Source organism: Eucyclogobius newberryi, unplaced genomic scaffold, assembly GCF_026437365.1.
Source record: "Eucyclogobius newberryi isolate DKJ021-1_F unplaced genomic scaffold, fEucNew1.0.hap1 SCAF_18, whole genome shotgun sequence".
Lineage (NCBI taxonomy): Eukaryota > Metazoa > Chordata > Actinopteri > Gobiiformes > Gobiidae > Eucyclogobius > Eucyclogobius newberryi.
Window position 1 is genome coordinate 30,102,785 of NW_027315812.1, and position 23,693 is coordinate 30,126,477.

The window sequence follows — 23,693 nt, forward strand, 5'->3', positions numbered from 1 at the left end:
AGCGCATTTTGAGCTCTAATAGAGTCCTTTGTTCTGGACTTTAGTTGACTTGTTTCAGGTTTTGAGGGCAGTTACAAAACTAACCTTTATACCTGCCAAAATACTATGCTGTGCGGGTCATCTTTAAGCAAGTATTTGGTTTTTCTGCGTTTGCAGATTGTTCTGGTTGTTTTCAGTCAGATTTTTGAGTTTCACCCAATTTTCATGGTGATTTGAAGACTGAAATTGGCCACAGGTGCACCTGTTTCTCGTGTCTTTTATCACATGCTCTTTTGCATGTAGACATCAGGTTTCCTTATGCCATGTCTTGTCTTGTTTGAGTGACATCAACAGAGAGGACGTACTGACTGGTATGCTACCCCCCTGTGTTGTCTGGAACGCATACGAGCAGACACTTGTGATAAAATGTGAATATATGATCATATTTCTGTGATGTATTTTATCTGCATAATAGTGATATATTATCTGCATCATTAGTCTAAGAGAAGAACGGGTGTGTGACAAACTGCATTTGTGAAGGGGTCATAAAGATGGGCCAAAGAATGTTGCCCCAGGGGGGGGAGTTGCACCCCCCCTTGCAGGCTTTATCTCTAGGAAAAATACCAAGTGCCTTGATGTGAAGCTGACCAATGAGAAATGTGACCCGCCTATTCCAGAATATCTAATAAAACCAACCAGCATGGGAAAAAACGGGGTGAGACGCAGGAGGGTCAGCCAGGCTCCTTACAACGGCTTGGCTGACACAGCCAAAGCGTTTTCTCCCAAGCTTGCCACACAAATGTCTGATGTTTCTGTGTCGTTTCATATTCTAAGTTGAATTGTGTTCTCAATGTGTTACGGAATAGCATCGGTGTATGTCTGATTCCATGACAACACTTTAGGACCGAATGTGTAGGGAAATATCACAAGGTGTTTTTGTGTCAGTAATAACAAGGAAGGAAGAGTCAGGATGAGGCAGGGCTGAGCTGTGAGTAGCATTGGCTAACAGGGAAGAGAAGGAGGGGGTGGTGGAGGGGTCAGAGGTGGCCACAGAAGCTGCAACAAAAAGGGGAGGTATGGGTGGGGGTGGGCTGAGTATGTGTGATCTTAGGTTCTGAATTAGCCTGAAAAGGGTATTCATAAGTGACACATATCTGTGCTAAAACAAATCATTTTGAAAATCAGGTGGATAATTGGTCTTGTCTAAATCGGTCTGTGGGCATTTTTGAGTTGTGTCCCGGCACAAGGTGTTGACTGTTTTTCTGTCCTTCTGATCCCTATGGTTTGGGACAAATCTGTGTGCCGCTGAGGCGCTCTTAGAAGTCAGACTCTTGTTCTTCAATCAATAAGGGGTTTACATTGATTAAGTAGATCTTGACCTACAAGAAGAGGAATCAAGTTGAGTGAAGACAAGAAGAAGGGATGGACTACAGTCACAGGTCCGAATGTTAAGCAGATTTGAGCCATTCTTGTGAGGGCAACATTGGTGTCTGCGTACGGCTGGGGAGCATGGGAGCAAGGGAGCATGAACTGCAGTTTAGATTTCTTCCTTTCACATTTATTGCCTTTTGCAATTTGTTGAAAAGCATGTGTGACATAACACTGACGTCAGCAGCTCTGTCAAGTATTGCTTCTTGTTGGAGCTCGTTGTCAAGGATAGTGGGTAGATAAAGTTTTGGATCTGAGCCCTTTTTAATAAGGTTGCATAAAATGGTCTGAAAGGACGTTTGGTTTGGCTGTCAAGTGCATGATGGTTTTGAAGTTAATTTTCTGAACTCACTATTTGTGATGCACTGTTATTACTAAAAGCATGTTTTTGTTTAATGCTGGGTCCAGTTTCTGCTATGTTAAGCTCAGATTGGCTAATTGGGCTTGGCGTGGGCCCTGGGATGCCCGGGCAATGATCACCATCCTTTATCAGTTTTATCAGACTCATTTTGAGATTGCTTCACTGTGAAAACTGCAATGAGGCCTGTGTCTTGCCAGTCTGAATACTTTTCTGTTAGCGACTGTCAATGAATTCACTAACTTGATGTTAATTTTATCAAAGCGATTTTGTCTTTTACTGTGGCATGTGGGAATCTATGCAAGTAAAAGTCAATTGCAGCCACATAAGGGTCAACCTGAAAGAGTGTTCCATCAAATTTGGGCTCAATGTGTGAAATTCTATGCACAAAGTGATTTGATTGTAATGCTGTAATCAGCATCATCATTGCCATTATCTCTTTTTAGAGTTGATATTTCTGATTTCAAACGTTTTAACTCTAAGACGGCTTGATCAAGCTCATTTTGAGCTGTCTTGTTTAGCTCAGTGCGTGTCGTGGCCAAATCCTGTTGTTGTTTGGAGATGATTTCTCCTGCTTTGTCAAGATCTGAATATGTAGGATTCAGTTCTTGTTTGACCTTTTCATGTTTTGATTTAATGAGCGTCAGGTCATCTGAAAGAATGTTCTTATCTTTGAGAGATGCAACTTGTCATAATTTTATTTCTCTGCTTCTTCTGTCTCATGAAGTCGCCTGTTTGATTTTTGTAGTTGTAAGTTCATTACAATTCCCATTTGTCCTAACAGCTGTGTTAGGTTATGGTCTTGTTGACTTTCTCTTACAGCCCCATTTACCAAAGATGACACTAAGGTTGAAATTTTGCATTTTATAACTTTCCAGCAGTCGTATTGCTAAAGGGTCCCAGGAAGGGGATACCTTTTAAGTTTCACAAATTGTCTAATCATAAAAAATTGGATTTCTGCTGTGCTTTTTCTCTTGGTGGGAGGAGAAAGCAGTGTTCACACACAGAGAGGCGCCGGTAGGCAGGCTAATGGCCTGTTCAGACCGGGGCGTCAAAAGCGTCCAGTTTACATTCAAAGTTCATATAAACGTTTTCCACGGTTTGATTCCTGCGTTTTTGCGGCGCGATTCCTGCGTTTTCGGCGTCGTGCGCGACGCTCTGGACTCGAAAAGTTGGACAAAGCTCAACGACGCAGCAGCCAATCCGAGATGACACTCCAGTGACGCGCGTCTGCTGCTGAGTGTATTTTTCGGACGCGCGTCAGAGGCGTCTGCCTTCAAATGTGCAGGCGTCCAACTTTTGTATCAGGCGCAAATTTGACGCCGTGGTGTGAACTGGGCTTTAGGGAAATAATGTCATTGAGACGTCCCTCTCCTTTGAATGACTCAGTCCTCTCTGGTCTCTGGTGGAGTTGTATCTAGCTCAGAGTACAGACAAAGAGTCATAAATCACCAGGGGTCTGTGACCTGTTCAAGTCAACTTTGGTTTATGAAGATTTATTTACCAAATAATTAAACGGATAAACAGATTCCATTAACAGATGGAGACACTAGATATGATTGTACTAGATTTGTGTTCGAATTAAAGTTGATACTAAGCTGGTTTTATCAGCCATACTGTTAAATACTGTATGCACATTCATAAGACCAGAGGAAGGGCTGTGTGATCCAGCCGAGGTGAGCCTGAATAGTTGCGTTCCCACTTGACCAGTTTAGTCCGGACTAACTCAGGAACGAGGCCTATTCGGCACTTACACTAACAGACACTCAATTGCCAGTCTCGCTCCTGGCTGGTCCCACCGGTCTCGATCTCACTTCTCAGCCGGGGCGATTCTCGTCCTTCAACTCAGTCTAAAACAAATGTATGTACTGCATGTACCAGGCCTAAATGAGCCATAATTTAGACTTGGTATAATCCGGGTTTAAATCTGATGTTACTCAAAAAGCCAAATATTATCTTAGGTGGTACTTTCTGTTAAAAGTCTGAGAAACAATGACCTAACTTGGGATCTTTCTTTTATACATATATTTTAAACCTATGAAAATCATACTAACTATCAGCTAAAAACATGTCATACAATGTTTAACAGTTGACTTAAACATATATTTATTTAATACACATTATTAGATTCAAATGTCTTCAGAATAATGTATTTCTGCTAATAACCAACTTGGATGTCAGCAGTCTCTGAAATTGTCTCAAAATGCATGTAAACCTGGGAACTACGATTGAGGCATCTTGATTGGAATCTCAAAGATCCAATTAACATGTGGAGAAGTGCTTGTGTAATCAAGATTAGCACGTTTTGCTTTGGTCTAATGAGTTCAAGTGAGAGCAAATAAGTTGTGAGCAACCTCTTGCTCAGACTGCATGCAGTGCAGCTGGTGCATTGGCCATCAACATCTTAGCCCCTGTTCGCCTAATCACTTGTTTGATCTGCTGTTGACTGGTACAAGAGTGGTTTGACAAGTTGGTGCAAACATAAACTGAGTTTGTTTGTTTAGCGCACTCTGAGTTCGCTGTGCATTTACACATAGTTAATGTGTTTTAGTGTCAAAATGCCCCTCTTTACATGTGCTCCCGTCATAATTGTGGTTTGCAGGGACTCTGGAGCAGGACGGCGCTTGTGTGCAACTGTGGCAGTGTGACTGTGTGGACACACTGGGACACGTGTGGGCCGCTGGCAGCTCCCATCAGGCCGTCTGTAACAACTGTTCCTGCTTTGATGGACAGCTCCTCTGCACCAATCACAGCTGCCAGGCCGCCTGTGTCTGGAGCTCCTGGTCCAACTGGGCGCCCTGCAGCACCTCTTGTGGGCGGGGCCAGAGGACAAGATACAGGTGACTTTTCTTTGTCTTTATTAATATGATGTTAGGATATTTTTTTACCTGAGCCATGAGGCTACTAAGCTTTTGCTAATAAGGATGATAGGATACAACCAAATATATTTATTTTTCTAAATAATTATAGTAATTAATGTTCAATTGTAACATCATACTAATGAACAGTAATAAGGAATGTCTAGAAAAAAAAAGAAAAAAAAAATATATATATATATATATATATATATATATACACAAAACATTACAAAATGTAAATTCAAATGTGACAAAAGCTTCACGGACCAAATCTCAAACTTATTAATAACATATTAATCATATTAATGAGGTTAATATTAATTGGAATGTGTTAGTAAATGTCTAATTAGCAGCAAAATAAGGTTATGCAAAATAAGACATTAATAAGGGACAGATAAATACTAATTAACATTGAATTAACCACTTAAATGTAGAAAATGAGCTGTTACCTTTTTTTCATAGATATTAATAGAATTGGAATTGGGAGTGTTGGGAGCTAAACTGTTGGATTATTGTACAAAGCAAGCTTTGACTCAACATTTGGAATAGTTAGGAATTGTTGCTAATTTTAACCGCAAATCCAATTGCAAATTACAGTATAATTGCCTTTTAAGACAAAGGTGTGATTTACATTTACTACATTTGCTTGTAATAACATTGGACACAAACTGAACAAAATGCTATTTAATTTATATATCGTTGACTCACATTGTGTTATTGTGTTGTAGATCTTTAATACCTGAGAATGAAGGAGCAGAATGCCAGTTTGAGGAAGTCCAACATAAGCCATGTGACCCAGGTCCATGCCCACCACTCTGTCTCCATGACGACAAGGAGCACAGCGTGGGGGACACATGGCTGCAAGGGGAGTGTGAACAATGGTGAGAGGAAGCCATGAGAATATATACGTATAGTTGATTATGCTTTATTTTACCGTGAATAACTTGGTACATGTTTCTGTAGCACATGCACACCGGAGGGATCTTACTGTCAAGCTATAGACTGCAGTGGTAAGTTCAGTTTAGTTTTTTTTATTTGAGCAATAAAAACGAACAAAAAAGTTTAGTTACATTATGCTGCAATAGTGTATTGTGTGAGCTTTGGCAAAAATATTTTCATGCATCTATCTTGTTTATATCATATTTATCAAATGGGACACAATCATCTGTCACTGTATACTTCCTTATTATCTGTAAACTGGTGCAAATAAGCTGACATCATGCCATTACATCAGACCCAGATAACTGCTATATAAACCGCAGTTAAACTGTGGGAGGACGGACTCAGAATCAAGACAAGAGAACAATCCTTGCCACCTCTTCGCAGTCTCACATAGACTAAACTTTGACAGAACTTGGTGGAAAATGAAGGCCTCTCATTGCTCTTAGAAAATAAACATGGTTTAGGTGCTCTTCTAAAAGATTCCCTTCTGGATGTCGTATAACGGTGCATCACATCCAGGAAAACGGATCAGCTCAGAATCGTGTGAGAACAAGGACACCGAGCTGAGAGCTGAGGAAGAGGAATCGACTGCCTATTTATCTTTGTCAGCCCTACAGACCTACTACAATTTTGACTGGACCGGGTCAACAAAAAGGTTTATCCTACAAAGTGAATAACAAATTTTAAAAAACGGGGCTCCGCGACCTCTGACACACAGACTTGCACGTGTGACAAAGGAACCGAAGAAAATCATGACACTTCTACTCCAGCTGTTTCTCCCCTGCACTATGGTCCCCCACTCCAGGACAAAGACAGATACAGCAGATTGAAGCAACAGATGAAGAAAATAGACTACAACTTCTGGAATAAAGAATAGTGGCTGCTTATCTACACAGAAAACCAGAAGCAAAGAAAAATGAACAAATGACAATCATGTAGACCAGGGGTGTAAAATTGAAATGCACAGTCAAGGGTTCAACGTTGATTGAAAACTTGTTAAAACAAACTTTCTGCTTATATTAAACCTGGAGCTAAGAAGCTCTATAGACTATACTCCCTGTATAAAACTAAATTAATTACAAAATAAATTAAATGTAAACAATAAATAAGTATAAGATTAAATTAAGTCTCACAGCAGCTGTTTGAGTAATTTCAAGGGAAAGCATTTTCTACAGGTGTCGAAGTTTAGTCTATAACAGACTGCGAGAGGCGAGGATCGTTCTTATTTGATGAAAACGGGGAAAAACATGCAAAACAGTAGCATGTTGTTCGTCTTGCAGCTGAGATCCAACTTTACACAAGATTTAGCTATGTTTCATATCGCTGTTGCTTGGGTCTGATAAGATGGCATGACGATGGCATCTCGCGGTCGTCATCCCCATATAAAGCACTCATTTGCGCTAAGTAGCTCACGAATACGTTCCCCATCTCTTGCATGTTCCGTGCATATAAGCATGTAATGCAAAAATTGAACATTATTACTGTATAGAGGGCCAAAAACACAAAGTGGGCGGAGCCCACTCAAAATTAACGAAAGTACCCGTCAGTGACCAGGGACCCGCTTTCCGAAAATGTATAGTTTATGATATTTGAAAAATGGGAAACATTGTTTTCGCATCGGAATATTTAGGCCCGAGCCCCAGCAGGGCGGAGGGCCTATTGCTCCCGCAACGCTGCCGAAGGCAACTGTCTTACCAAACATGTGGGCGCAGCCCGCATGTTTGGTGCCCCGTCGCCCCTGGCAAGTACAGTGAACTAGCCCATGCCGAAGGCATGGATCATGCATACTTACTCCTGCTATGACAGCGCGAAGCGCTGCATTCCTTCAAAAACCCTCCTGGCATCGTCCCGTATGCGAGAATCCATGCCGCAGGCATGGGCCATGCTTGTATCTGCTCAAATCAATGGAAGTCTATGGGGAGTGGGCGGGGCATCCCGACGGAATAGGGAGTGACGAGCGCGTAAGCGCTCGTAATGATGATTCCACCCCATGGCGGCATCGGGAAGGCTTAGAGCTTTCAAACGATGTATAATTTGTTGTTATAGTGGAAACGGCTATATTGTTTTTGCTAAAAATATTATTATTATTTTTATTATTATTTTTCTTGTTCTTCTTCAGCGCTTTGAGCTCTAATTTGACCCCCTGAACATGCTCAAAAACTCACCAAACTTTGCCCAAAATTCAGAATCGGCGAAAAATTTTATTTTTTCTGGGCCATTTTTTTTTTCGTTAAAAAATGGCGCGACAGCGCCACCGACAAAAGTCAAAATACATTGCGCCTATGGGAGACGCCCCGAGGTCAACTTTGGCGTAAAGCTACGAAATTCGGGACACGCATTTGGGGAAAATCATCTACACAAGCGGGGCATCAAAACTTATCCATATTTTGATTCTAAGTGCTACGGTCTCTGTGTGGCGGACCCGCAAATATATGTCAGAAATGGGAAAACAGCGAAATCTCCAAAATGACCACATTTTCACGCTTCACACTTTCACCAACTCCTCCTAGGCCGATTGCCCGATCAAGCTCATATTTGGGGAAATCATCTACACAAATGGGGCATCAAAAGTTATCCATATTTTGATTTTAAGTGCTACGGTCTCTGTGCCGTGGAGCTGCAAATATACTGTCACAAATGGGAAAAACGCCAAATCCTTGAAATGTTCACATTTATGCTTCACACTTTAATGAACTCCTCTGTGGGCAATAGCTCGATCAAGCTCATATTTGGGAAAAATAATCTACACAAGCGGAGCATCAAAAGTTATCCATATTTTTATTCCAAGTGTCACGGTCTCTGTGCGCTGGAGCTGCACATTTGACCGACATTTGTGTTCATTTGCACTGGTTAAGCACAGCATTGTACATGTCCAATGTGTCGCTGTCTTAGTTCTTAGACAATTGCGTTAGCGCCATCTCTGTAAAATGCAGAGAGCAGAGTCGGAAGGGCGGCGGCCCGCGAGGGCCGTTGGATGCCGCTTGCGGCTTTAATATTCTTTCTTTCTTCTTCTTCTTCTTCTTCTTCTCGGGACCAACCCCCCTATTTTTCACCCAGTGAACATTGACGAAAAGTCACAAAAATTTGCACACCTCTAAAAATCGTGCCTCTCTACATTCTGGCTATTTCCCTTTTCTAAAATAAAAAAAATTGGCGCGTCAGCGCCCCCAAATGTACCAAAAATGCATTGAGAGATAGGAAATGACCCCAAAAAAATCTGATCGTAGAATCATGAAATTTGGCGCAGAGGTAGATGGTGACAAGAGAAGTAAAAAATATTATTACGGCAACGCCGTCCGCCCAACCAAATGTCGGCCATATTGGTTCAAAAATGGCTAAGCAGGACTCGGGAGTTTTTCCAAACGTTGTACTTTTACGAACTCCTCCCAGGGCGCTGGCTCTAAAAAACTGAAATTTGGTGAAAATGCTACTGAGGAGTGGGACATCAAAAGTTATTCAAATTACATTGATACCTGTCACGGTCTCTGTGCGGCGAAGCCGCAAACTTTAGCTAGAATTTCAGAAATCTCCCAGATTTAACATTTCTGCCGTTTGCGCAGATAAAGTCCGAATTGCGTCAAATTAGAATCAGTTGTTAAACTCTTTGCGCTAAACGTACTTGAAGTGAAATAAATTAATTTGGCACCACAGCGCCCCCTACAGATTTTATATGGAGGTTAAATGTTTAGTTTTGCGAAATTTTATGAAATTTGACACACAACTCAATTTTGTCATCCCCATCAAAAAAGTCAATGAGACCCATGTCATAATTGTTATGGTTTTGCCGTAGCGATGACCAAAACCTCCCATGTTATTCCAATGGGGAAATCGCCAGAACATGTTTACACTTTAGACTTTCACAAACTCCTCCCAGGGCGTTAGCCCTATTAACCTGAAATTTTGTGAGACTAATCTTCAGGGGTGAACCGTCAAAAGTTATTCACATTTTTATTCAAAGAGTCACGGTGTCTGTGCGGCAAAGCCGCACATTTTGCCAAGAATTCAAAATAAAATAGCTTTTTGATGGTAAAACAAAGGGGAGAAGATGTGACAGCGTCACAGATTCAGCAGTAGGCGTAATAAAAGGACAATTGGGGCGCGTTAGCGCCTCCTCCTCTTGCGGCGCGGCGGCGGCGTGGCGAGGGCCGATCATTGCTGCTTGCGGCTATATTTTGCTTTTATTATAGTTGTTGTGTCACTAAAGCAAGTTCCTAGCCTTTGTTCACTGAAAATTGCAATAAAAAATGTCTGATTCTGAGAGTGAACCCACAGATTTATATTAACCTGCCGTCAGTGTAACATTGATCTGAGATTCGTTTACATAGTTATGATAGAACACATTTTCGCTGCGTATTTAGGCAGCATGTAGAGTTTGAACAGAAGAGTCTCAGGATCGGCACAGTTACCAATTTCAACAAAGTGCTTCCTGTCTTAGAGATAAGACTTTAACCAATTTAGGGCAGTGCCATTGATGCCCACCCAGTCCTCTTGTCTCTGTAAGAGGATCCCATGATCGACTGTGTCAAAAGCAACACTCAGATCTAACAGAATTAAGACTGAGGCTTTGCCTGTGTCAGTGTTCAGGCGGATGTCATTTGTCACCTTGACAAGAACAGTCTCAGTGCTGTGGATGAGGTCTAAAACCTCACTGAAAAAGACAGGTTTGGACAGTTTTGTCCGTTACAGGTGCAACGTGAGTTTGCTCTGAAATCACCTGTAATGACCAAATCATCAAAGTATAGTAGTATAGTTGTGTGTGTGTGTGTGTAATATATATATATATATATATATATATATATATATATATATATATTACACACACACACACACACACAATGTGGGCATTGATCTATATATATATTAGGGCTGGGCAACGATTAAAAAAAAATATTGCGATTAATCGCATTATTTCCCTGATTAATCACGATTAATCGCATTTTTACGTGCAAAATTCAAAATGAATTCAAAAGAAGTGTAAAGTGCATCAGGATTTTTATTCAGTAGCAGTTAAATAAAATATTAAGTATTCACTTGCCACAAAATCCTGAGCCACAATCATTAAAGATGAACAGGCCACTTCAGAGGTAACGTCAGAAACATTGTAATCTCATTAAACATTAGACACTCAAAACACATTTTAGGAGCAGCAGAACCAGTCTAGAACCAAATGTCCCTAAACCAGAAAACACTTCAGTACAGTTTGTACATTCTTAGAACTTGACACTAAAGCGCCATAACATTACTTGTGCAAACAAACACTTAACCAGTTAAATACAAATAAATACATTGTGTGCATTTTAACTTAAACAATGTAATCAAACACAAAACTAAAGCTTATTGCCACTGCCAGGGCATTGAAAAGAACCAGAAAAGTTTGTAGATTCCTAAAACTGGGTGTTTTTTTACTCTTCTGCACTAAGCCAGTTGCTAAGGCACCAGATTATTCACATTTTCAGCTGATAAAGACGTGCGCCGGGCCCTTCTCGCGGATCTCCCCAGCTACGGCGCCCGTCGGGACCTGCTCACGCGGGCCCCGGCGAGACCTGCTCACGCGGGCCCCCGGCGGGTTGCCTCGGCTGGCGCCTATAGCCGCTGACTTTGTAAAGTTAATAAACCAAAGCCATGATTTGCCATTAAACTCCATTTACTCCACGAGAAAAGCAACACAGCACAACTCCTCCACTGAGCATGTGCAGGACGACTCGACTCCACTGAGCACGTGCAGGACGACTCGACTCCACTGAGCACGTGCAGGACGACTCGACTCCACTGAGCACGTGCAGGACGACTCGACTCCACTGAGCACGTGCAGGACGACTCGACTCCACTGAGCACGTGCAGGACGACTCGACTCCACTGAGCACGTGCAGGACGACTCGACTCCACTGAGCACGTGCAGGACGACTCGACTCCACTGAGCACGTGCAGGACGACTCGACTCCACTGAGCACGTGCAGGACGACTCGACTCCACTGAGCACGTGCAGGACGACTCGACTCCACTGAGCACGTGCAGGACGACTCGACTCCACTGAGCACGTGCAGGACGACTCGACTCCACTGAGCACGTGCAGGACGAGTCGGACGCACGTCTGCTGCTGAGTGTATTCTACGGACATGAGTCTAGGGCGTCGAGAACGCGCGTCCGGTGCGTTTGTCTTTCTAATGTTCATGCGCTCAAATTCTGCGTCGGGCGCGATTCGGCCACAGCGGTTTGTACGAGGCTTTAGAACTGGTGCGGACCAGGGGAATCCCACCTGCGTTAATGCGCGTTAAAATAATTGATCGCGTTAAATAAGTGATGAGTTAACGCGATAATAACGCGTTAACTTGCCCAGCCCTAATATATATATATATATATATATATATATATATATATATATATATATATATATATATATATATATATATATATATATATATATATATATATAAATGCCCACATTGTGTGATGCACATTTTTTCAATTACGTCCGGAAGAAAAGGGAGTTAAAGGGATTCCTTAAATTATAGTTTCCTTCCACCATCACTGAATATGATTTGAATATTTTCAGGCAGTTGTTAAATCTGGCTTTATAAATTATTTGTAGTGTTTTGAATTTTACTAAGGGTGCATTCATACTTCACATTCACCTTATAAAAATATGGAATAAACCAGGACTAAACTTATAGGTATGGTACATAAACATGAACTAAACAAGTGCTAGAACAGGTCTATATCAGAACTAAAATGGGCTCAATTAAGAACCAAGTAATGACAAATTTGACTGCACTCTTAATGGTCAAACTTTAATCTCATTGATCCAATGCAAATGACCACATTTGATTTAAAAAAGAAATGATCATTGACTTCCAGAAGAACTGCCCAGACCAGTGCGTTCATGGGGAGGAAGTTGAGATTGTAAACTCATACAAATACCTTGGTACTGTGTTTGACTCTGAACTCGAATTTTACATGAACACTGATGCTGTCACAAAAATGGCATCAACGAATGTACCTCTCGAGCGCTCTCCAAAAATGTATTGTTTATGATATTTCAAAAATGGGAAACATTGTTTACGCATTGGAATATTATATTAAGGCCCGAGCGCCACAAGCTGACCAGAGGCATATCAGGTTTGTAAGGCCACACAAAGCATGGCTGCGAAAGTGCGCTGCAAAAACTCACCCGCTTCCAAACACTCACTAATGCACAAAGTGCACACTAAATGAACACTTTACGCTGTGGATCTCACTCTTGTGTTCCCCAACTCATGCATGAACATGTGATGCAAACAAAATGTTATATTATTTTTGTATAACACACAGTGGGTGGAACCCAGTCAAAAACAAGGGACCCACACTGATGTTGGAAAGCATATCAAAAGTAATAAAAAATATATTTTAAGTACATGGTTTTTTAAGTACTGCAGTCTTTGTGTGGCAGAGCCGCAAACATTCCGCAAACTTTCCCCAAACTATTGAACATTTCAGTACACAATAATGCTTATAATTGTAAAGCAAAGGAGAGGAGAAGGCACAATAGAAATAAAAAGAGGAAGATTTGGGCGCCCCCTCCTCTTGTATATGCAAGAGTTGATCATATATTTATTGTTATTTTAGTTATTTGGTGGGGATATGCTAATGAACATACAAGATACACATGCTGTAAACATGCCAGACGCTATGGGCTTCACTCTTCACCCACCTTACAATACACCATACAATGACAGTGTATGACAGCACTACCACCCCACATGCGAAACCTGGCATTCCAGCAGGCTCAAAATCAAAGCACAATGTGAATGGATTGAGCGTCTAAAAACAGCATGGCCTTGCCCAATACGACAACATTTCTGGCCATTTTTAATTTGGTATTTGTTGAATGGTAGTTTAAACCACAATGTGTGCAGTGTTGTAAAAACATGTAAAAAAATGTTTTATCTGAAACTTCTCTAGCTTTAAATGATCTGCTGTTTGGTTTGCAGTGGACGGCGGCTGGACTCCATGGTCAGAGTGGTCGGACTGCTCAGTGACCTGCGGCAGAGGGTCTCATGTCAGAAGTCGAGCCTGTATCAACCCCCCGCCCCGGAACAATGGGTCAGACTGCAGCGGGCCAGAGAAGGACCGCCAGGAGTGCCACAGCAGCCTGCAATGTTTGGGTTTGTGCCCATGCTTTTAGATTCAGAGAGTGCCTTCTGTTTTTTTAAACAACCATTTTTTAAATTAGAGCTATAATACTACCGAAAATATCTCAATAAATTATAATATTGAAACAACTTGTCACTGACACAATAACACTAAAGTGGTATAATCCCATTAAACTCTTTTCTAAGAACCATATTGTTAATAAAACATTATAAAAAATAATAATAAATGTTTAGCAGAATAACACACACAAGTGGTAAGTTAGAGTCCATTTAAGTTACTTATTGGACTTTCTAGAGCAGAGAAAGTCCAATAAGTAACTTAATTATTAGGGGGGGCAGAGAGATGCCTGGTGGGGCTTGAGATGTTTTGGGCAGTGCGCTCCCATTAGGCATGAAGGACAGGTTTGGTGCAACAGACAACCCAAGACGGGGTTAATCTCTAAATATGAGAGAGCAGTGGATGAGTGTGGCAGTCTGTCTTTTAGTGCCTTGAGGAAACACACAATTACCTCGGCTTTTAGAATCAGAATAATACGTTGCGTCTCATTCAGATCGCCTCCTTTCCTTGCTCCTTTGTAGCTTTGGCTGTAAATGTGAAGCATGAGCACAGCAGTACAAGTCAGCACTGCACAGTCTGTTAAGAATGTGGACCCACGGTGCAGAAGTGATGCACAATGGCCGAGAAATAGCACGAGTGTGTTCTATTGTGTGTTCTATTTGACACCCGAATCACCGCTATGAAACCAATTCGCCGCTATCCCACTGCAGACAGGTGACTGACCCACACACTGTCTGCGCATCTGAGAGGAGAGTCAGAGGAAGAGGTGGAGAGATCTTGAGTATTTACAGAGAAATAATTCAGTTTAATTTAATGATATACACAAACCAATGAAAGACAGTCGCAATCTGTTGAAAGCCTATTTTATAACAGCAATGACACTGGCAGTACAAATTATTAGGCCCGAGCCCCAGCAGGGCGGAGGGCCTATTGCTCCCGCAACGCTGCCGAAGGCAGCGTTGCAACTTGGTGCCCCGTCGCCCCTGGCAAGTACAGTGAACTAGCCCATGCCGAAGGCATGGATCATGCATACTTACTCCTGCTATGACAGAAATAGTCAACAATTTGTGAATGGGCGTAGCCCATTCACAAATTGTTGACAACAGCAGCGCAAAGCGCTGCATTCCTCCAAAAACCCTCCTGGCATCGTCCTGTACGCGAGAATCCATGCCGCAGGCATGGGCCATGCTTGTATCTGCTCAAATCAATGGAAGTCTATGGGGAGTGGGCGGGGCATCCCGACGGAATGGGGAGTGACGAGCGCGTAAGCGCTCGTAATGATGATTCCACCCCATGGCGGCATGGGGAAGGCTTAGAGCTTTCAAACGATGTATAATTTGTTGTTATAGTGGAAACGGCTATATTGTTTTTGCTAAAAATATTATTATTTTTATAATTTTTCTTGTTCTTCTGCTTTTTGAGCTCTAATTTGACCCCCTGAACATGCTCAAAAACTCACCAAACTTTACCCAAAATTCAAAATCGGCGAAAAATTTTGTTTTTTCTGGGCCATTTTTTTTTCGTTAAAAAATGGCGCAACAGCGCCACCGACAAAAGTCAAAATACATTGCGCCTATGGGAGACGCCCCGAGGTCAACTTTGTCGTAAAGCTACGAAATTCGGAACACACATTTCTCTTGTGAGGACAAAAAACAAATATTATTGTGGCCACGCCCCCAGAATTACCCTATGCCCGCCATCTTCCTTTGAAAATGAAAACACGCTGTGTTAGCCATTTTGTTCACGTCAAACTTTGACGAACTCCTCCTAGGGCGTTTTGCCCACCGACTTCAAAATCGGCGGACGTCCTCTGGACAAGTGGGGCATCTAAAGTTATCCAATTTTTTGAGATACCTTTAACGGTCTGTGTGCGGCGCAGCCGCAAAGTTGGACAACTTATTTTGGGATATTGCAGATCAAAAAATTGTTCCCATTTGATCAAAACAAGTCCGATTAGGACCAAATTTGAATCAGTTGTTCAACTTTCTAGTTTGGACCAGTTTATGATGACAAAATTGAAATGGGCGCGATAGCGCCCCCTACAGAGTGACCTTTAAATTAACATTGAAGGTCAAAAATTAGTTTTACCAAAATGTTCTAAACTTTACCCAAAATTCTATTTTGCCGTCCCGATCAAAAAACCTTATCAGACAAATGCCTTAATTTTTACGGCGTAGTCGTAGCGATGACAGAAACCTCCCATGTTATCCCTATGGGAAAACCGCAAAATGTCTCAAATATCCACATTTTTATGTTTCACACTTTAACAAACTCCTCCTAGTGCGTTTTGCCCACCAACCTCAAAATCGGTGTACGTCCTCTAGACAAGTGGGGCATCTAAAGTTATCCAAATTTTAAGGATAACTTTTACGGTCTCTGTGCGACGGAGCCGCAAACGTTTCCCAGAATTCTGACTATTTGGCCTTCAGAGTGGCCTATAAACAATAGAGTTTTTCCAAATGACATGATATTTTGAACAAAATTCTAATTTGCCATCCTGATCATACAAGTATGAGAGCCAAAGTCATATTTTGTACGGCGTAACCGTAGCGATGACAGAAACATCCCATGTTATCCTTATGGGAAAATCGTAGAATCGCTCAAATCACCACATTTTTACGCTTCACACTTTAACGAACTCCTCCCAGGGCGATTGCCCGATCAAGCTCATATTTGGGGAAAATCATCTACACAAACGGGGCATCAAAAGTTAGTCATATTTTGATTTTAAGTGCTACGGTCTCTGTGCCGTGGAGCTGCAAATATACTGTCACAAATGGGAAAAACGCCAAATCCTTGAAATGTTCACATTTACGCTTCACACTTTAACAAACTCCTCTGTGGGCAATAGCTCGATCAAGCTTTACTTTGGGAAATATCATCTACACAAGCGCGGCATCAAAATTTATCCATATTTTTATTCCAAGTGTCACGGTCTCTGTGCGGCGGCGCAGCAAATTTGACTGACACTTGTGTTCATTTGCACTGGATTGGCCATGTCCAATGTGTCGCCGTCTGTCAAGTTCTTTTTTAATTCAACACAATAAGGGCGCCATCTTTATCAAGTCGAAAGCGCAGAGTCGGAAGGCCGGCGGCCCGCGAGGGCCGTTGGATGCCGCTTGCGGCTTTAATATTCTTTCTTCTTCTTCTTCTCGGGACCAACCCCCCTATTTTTCACCCAGTGAACATTGACGAAAAGTCACAAAAATGTTCACATCTCTAAAAATCGTGCCTCTCTACATTCTGGCTATTTCCCTTTTCTAAAATAAAAAAAATTGGCGCGTCAGCGCCCCCAAATGTACCAAAAATGCATTGAGAGATGGGAAATGACCCAAAAAAAATCTGATCGTAGAATCATGAAATTTGGCGCAGAGGTAGATGGTGACAAGAGAAGTAAAAAATATTATTACGGCAACGCCGTCCGCCCAACCAAATGTCGGCCATATTGCTTCAAAAATGGCTAAACATGACTTCGGAGTTTTTCCAAATGTCGTACTTTTACGAACTCCTCCCAGGGCGTTGGCCCTAAAAAGCTGAAATTTGGTGAAAATGCTACTGAGGAGTGGGACATCAAAAGTTATTCAAATTACATTGATACCTCTCACGGTCTCTGTGCGGCGAAGCCGCAAACTGTAGCTAGAATTTCAGAAATCTCCCATATTTAAAATTTCTGCCGTTTGCGCAGATAAAGTCCGAATTGCCTCAAATTAGAATCAGTTGTTAAACTCTTTGCCCTAAACCTACTTGAAGTGAAATAAATTCATTTGGCGCCACAGCGCCCCCTACAGATTTTATATGGAGGTTAAATGTTTAGTTATGTTTAGCGTAATAAAAGGACAATTGGGGCGCGTAAGCGCCCCCTCCTCTTGCAGCGTGGCGGCGGCGGCGTGGTGAGGGCCGATCATTGCCGCTTGCGGCTATATTCTTCTTCTTCTTCTTCTTATTCTCGGGACCAACCCCCCTATTTTTCACCCAGTGAACATTGACGAAAAGTCACAAAAATTTGCACACCTCTAAAAATCGTGCCTCTCTACATTATGGCTATTTCCCTTTTCTAAAATAAAAAAAAATTGGCGCGTCAGCGCCCCCAAATGTACCAAAAATGCATTGAGAGATGGGAAATGACCCAAAAAAAATCTGATCGTAGAATCATGAAATTTGCCGCAGAGGTAGATGGTGACAAGAGAAGTAAAAAATATTATTACGGCAACGCCGTCCGCCCAACCAAAAGTCGGCCATATTGCTTCAAAAATGGCTAAACATGACTTCGGAGTTTTTCCAAACGTCGTACTTTTACGAACTCCTCCCAGGGCGTTGGCCCTAAAAAGCTGAAATTTGGTGAAAATGCTACTGAGGAGTGGGACATCAAAAGTTATCCAAATTACATTTATACCTGTCACGGTCTCTGAGCGGCGAAGCCACAAACTGTAGCTAGAATTTCAGAAATCTCCCATATTTAAAATTTCTGCCGTTTGCGCAGATAAAGTCCGAATTGCGTCAAATTAGAATCAATTGTTAAACTCTTTGCCCTAAACTTGAAGTGAAGTGAAGTGAAATAAATTAATTTGGCGCCACAGCGCCCCCTACAGATTTTATATGGAGGTTAAATGTTTAGTTTTGCGAAATTATATGAAATTTGACACACAACTCAATTTTAGCATCCCCATCAAAAAAGTCAATGAGACCCATGTCATAATTGTTATGGCGTTGCCGTAACGAAGACCGAAACCTTCCATGTTATTCCAATGGGGAAATCGCCAGAACATGTTTACACTTTAGACTTTCACAAACTCCTCTTAGGGCGTCAGCCCTATTAACCTGAAATTTGGTGAGACTCATCTTCAGGGGTGGACCATCAAAAGTTATCCACATTTTTATTCAAAGAGTCACGGTGTCTGTGCGGCAAAGCCGCACATTTTGCCAAGAATTCAAAATAAAATTGCTTTTTGATGGTAAAACAAAGGGGAGAAGATGTGACAGCGTCACAGATTCAGCAGTAGGCGTAATAAAAGGACAATTGGGGCGCGTTAGAGGCGTGGCGGCGGCGTAGCGAGGGCCGATCATTGCCGCTTGCGGCTATATTTATTATTATTTTTCTTGTTTTTCATCGCTTTGAACTCTAATTTGACCCCCTGAACATGCTCAAAAACTCACCAAACTTTGCCCAAAATTCAGAATCGGCGAAAAAAAAAATAATTCTGGGCCATTTTTTTTTTTAGAAAAAAATGCCGCGACAGCGCCACCGACAAAAGTCAAAATACATTGCGCCTATGGGAGACGCCCCGAGGCCAACTTTGTCGTAAAGCTACGAAATTCGGAACACGCATTCCTCTTGTGAGGACAAAAAACAAATATTATTGTGGCCACGCCCCCAGACTTACCCTATGGCCGCCATCTTCCTTTGAAAATGAAAACACGCTGTGTTAGCCATTTTGTTCACGTCAAACTTTGACGAACTCCTCCTAAGGCGTTTTGCCCACCGACTTCTAAATCGGCGGACGTCCTCTGGACAAGTGGGGCATCTAAAGTTATCCAATTTTTTGAGATACCTTTTACGGTCTGTGTGCGGCGCAGCCGCAAAGTTGGACAACTTATTTTGGTATAATGCAGATCTAAAAATTTTTCCCATTTGATCAAAACAAGTCCGATTAGGACCAAATTTGAATCAGTTGTTCAACTTTCTAGTTTGGACCAGTTTATGATGACAAAATTGAAATGGGCGCGATAGCGCCCCCTACAGAGTGACCTTTAAAAAACATTGAAGGTCAAAAATTAGTTTTACCAACATTTTCTAAACTTTACCCAAAATTCTATTTTGGCGTCCCGATCAAAAAAGCCAATCAGACAAATGCCTTAATTTTTACGGCGTAGTCGTAGCGATGACATAAACCTCCCATGTTATCCATCCATCCATCATCTGCCGCTTTATCCGGGGCCGGGTCGCGGGGGCAGCAGTCTGAGCAGGGACTCCCAGACTTCCTTCTCCCCAGACACTTCCTCTAACTCCTCCGGGGGGATCCCGAGGCGTTCCCAGGCCAGCCGAGAGACATTGTCTCTCCAGCGTGTCCTGGGTCTTCCCCGGGGCCTCTTCACGGTGGGACATGCCTGAAACACCTCCCGAGGGAGGCGCCCAGGAGGCATCCGAAACAGATGCCCGAGCCACCTCAGCTGGCTCCTCTCGACGTGGAGGAGCAGCGGCTCTACTCCGAGCTCCCCCCGTGTGGCCGGGGGGAGCTCGGAGTAGAGCCTCCCATGTTATCCCTATGGGAAAACCGCTAAATCTCTCGAATATCCACATTTTTCTGTTTCACACTTTAACAAACTCCTTCTAGTGCGTTTTGCCCACCGACCTCAAAATCAGTGTACGTCCTCTAGACAAGTGGGGCATCTAAAGTTATCCAAATTTTAAGGATAGCTTTTACGGTCTCTGTGCGACGGAGCCGCAAACGTTTCCCAGAATTCTGACTATTTGGCCTTCAGAGTGGCCTATAAACAATAGAGTTTTTCCAAATGACATGATATTTTGAACAAAATTCTAATTTGCCATCCTGATCATAAAAGTATGAGAGCCAAAGTCATATTTTGTACGGCGTAACCGTAGCGATGACAGAAACATCCCATGTTATCCTTATGGGAAAATCGTAGAATCGCTCAAATCACCACATTTTTACGCTTCACACTTTAACAAACTCCTCCTAGGGCGATAGCCCGATCAAGTTCATATTTGGAGAATATCATCTACACAAGCGGGGCATCAAAACTTATCCATATTTTGATTCTAAGTGCTACGGTCTCTGTGTGGCGGACCCGCAAATATATGTCAGAAATGGGAAAACAGCGAAATCTCTGAAATGTTCACATTTACGCTCCACACTTTAACAAACTCCTCTAAGGGCAATAGCTCGATCAAGCTCATATTTGAGGAAAATCATCTACACAAGCGGGGCATCAAAAGTTATCCATATTTTTATTCCAAGTGTCACGGTCTCTGTGTGGCGGACCCGCACATTTGACCGACATTTGTGTTCATTTGCACTGGATTTGCCATGTCAATTGTGTCGCCGTCTGTCAAGTTCTTTTTTAATTCAACACAATAAGGGCGCCATCTTTATCAAGTCGAAAGCGCAGAGTCGGAAGGCCGGCGGCCCGCGAGGGCCGTTGGATGCCGTTTGCGGCTTTAATTACTGTTGTTTCCGTTTTTTTTGATTGAATGATAATAGTATCAGGATAAGCTTAAGTGTAATCTAGTTTTAGTCCTAATTGCATGTTTTAGTCATATTTCCATAAGAATCTGGAAATACATTTTCTAATGAAATGTTAGCCTTGTGATGTCAAAAGTAGAGAGCCAGAAGAGATCTGGAAGAGCTTCCTTATAGTGTTTTAAGTCCATAAATCATCACCAAACTCTATGTGTACTTTGTGTCCTTTAAATGTCTTTATTCTTTTCTATCAAGGTTGTGGAGAAGTGTATTATAACTATGTCCCGTCTTTACAGTGTATGGTTCATTATTTGAACATGTGTATATTGCTGTGTACAGATGACCTGTGTCCCTGGTCCGTGTGGTCGCCCTGCTCACAGAGCTGTGGCGCAGGCTTGGTGTCCCGGACCAGGATGTGTCTGTGTGAGGAGGGGGGAGACACTGCCTGTCCTGCCCATATCCAGGCCTTGAGGAACACACAAGAGACCCAGCTGTGTTACAAACGCCCCTGCCCCGGTAACAGAACGCATACACTTTGCCGTTTAACCGTTAGTTCAGTCTGCATTTATTCTCCAGAATTCAACTACTAACATTTTCTATAACAATTGTCAGGCTACACAAAATATTCAGATGAGTAATAATCCACAGAAGGTTGGAACATCAACATTGAAACAGTAGGAGTGGAGGTATTTTTGTAACGACATAGAAAAAACATAAATGATGCTCTATAACTGGTAGAGTACAGGGCTCAGATTAAGGATTTTCACTTGTATAGCGGTGCTCCTAAACAATCCGTTAATTTTTTCAAATTTGTACAGCAATTTCATAATTGCATACCAAAACATGAAAGTGACTAACAATCAATATTTTCTATTGATATAACACAATTATTTATTTAAAATGTATTTGTAAACATTCTATTTAAAAAAAAAAAAAAAACTCTTAACAAATTAACTTTTAAACACTTTGCAAAGTCAGATGGTCTTATTTACAACTTTCTTCCATATCGTCATCAATCAGATGACTATTTGCAGGAGTCTCATTTACATTAATTGTCATTACACACTTAATACATATGTATTAAGCTTCTTATAGGCTCCAGTCACCCGCGACCCCGAAAGGGAACAAGCGGTAGAAAATGGATGGATGGATGGATATAAAGGTTGCTGTGGGGTCCATCATGGTGTATTTTATGTGTTATTCAAATTGTACCGCTCTATTTGACGTTCCATTCCATTTTTCGTTTTGCTATTTGATGACGGTTCCTAAGCACTCGTCTCGGCTCCGTCCGCACATTCGGATCAGTGTAATTCGCTGCGCCCCAAAATACGCATCTGATTGTTAAAAAACAGGTTGTAGTCGCTTGGCAGTGTGAATATGAGTATTTTGGCATGTGTATGATCTGCAAAGACCTTTGCGTTTAGGAGCTATTGACCTCGGAAGTCTGAATCTGTGACGCTAACTTTACCGCACGTGGCTCCTCCCACTTTTAGACTCGCGATCTGAGACAGCAGCGGGACTCGTCATGACAACACAGCATCCTACATGTGTCATGCCGTTATTGACGATCGATTGACGAGTGATCAGTACTTTTAGGCGCTTTGGTTATACAATTGAACACACATTTTTGTATCGCAAAAGCTGCGATACAAAAGCACTTTTTTCTGACGAATGCATCGCATTTGAGAGAAATTGCGTCGCATTTTGCGATGCGATACCGCTTATTCTGAACCCTGGAGTAGATGGCACATAATGGTCAAATTTTCACCCCAAGAGCTGCTTAGATTGATTTGTACACTTTATCACATTAATATGTGAAATATGATAATATAATTATCACTCAATGTACAAAATCACCCACTTCCTTCTCAGGCCCCCACCTCTCTTTAGCTGACTCTGCACACCCACATCTCTGTTCCCAGGCCGTAGGTGCACGGAATTCACAAACATTAGCCTAATCTTAATCTTGAGACTACAGTCTAGGCCACTTCTTTCACTGTACTATTTATTAATGACATATTTGCATTTCAAATTCAAATACCGTCAGTTTAATTGTTTGTTTTATAAATCTTCATAAAACACAATTTATTTGTGTGTACAATTTATTTTTAGTATGGAGTTTGTCATGGTTCAAACCCGACAAACCTTCAGATTAACTCATTAATATTATCTATTAATAATTAGATTTTATAATTCTAATTCAATTTTTGATGTCTCTGCCTTTGTTAAGTGGGGCCCCAAGTTTTAACTTCCTAGTTAAGTCACACACTCACTCGAGCTTTGTGTCTTTAACTGTAACTTTAGAACTCTAGTTCCTCAATAAATATCACCTCCACCTTTCCAATTTCATCCACTTTCATACATGGGAGGAAGCTACTTGGTTCAGATTAGTTAAATGGGTACCAGATTAGCATCCGAAAGCCCTGTAAGTCTACCTCTCCAAAGTATGTTGATGTAATTCTGCCTCTTGTTTCTTCTCTATAGTTCTCCCGTTCATACAGACATTTGTTTTTCCTCTCTGTGAGCAGGCTGTCCCATGTCACCCTGGACGGAGTGGTCGTCCTGCTCCTGTATGTCCCAGCGGCAGCAGAGGCACCGTGTAGCTGTGGCTCCTGCCACAGGTGGGCAGCAGTGCTCTCCTGTAGAGACCCAGAGCAGACAGTGCCGCCTCCACAACTGCACTGGTAAGCACAACTTACTATAAGACTTAGAAGACTACATGACAGGTTAGATGACTGATTT

The 23,693-nt window shown here is 42.0% G+C and overlaps 1 protein-coding gene across 1 annotated transcript in view; it reads left to right on the forward strand.

Moving 5' to 3' along the window:
- sspo (SCO-spondin) overlaps nucleotides 1–23,693 on the forward strand; it is a 391,282-nt gene that overhangs the window by 325,036 nt on the left and 42,553 nt on the right. The window contains exons 92-97 of the mRNA XM_072450444.1: nucleotides 4,368–4,605; nucleotides 5,352–5,504; nucleotides 5,587–5,633; nucleotides 13,533–13,706; nucleotides 21,291–21,467; nucleotides 23,480–23,635. Of these exons, the coding sequence (XP_072306545.1) occupies nucleotides 4,368–4,605; nucleotides 5,352–5,504; nucleotides 5,587–5,633; nucleotides 13,533–13,706; nucleotides 21,291–21,467; nucleotides 23,480–23,635 (945 nt within the window). The remainder of the gene's footprint in view (nucleotides 1–4,367; nucleotides 4,606–5,351; nucleotides 5,505–5,586; nucleotides 5,634–13,532; nucleotides 13,707–21,290; nucleotides 21,468–23,479; nucleotides 23,636–23,693) is intronic.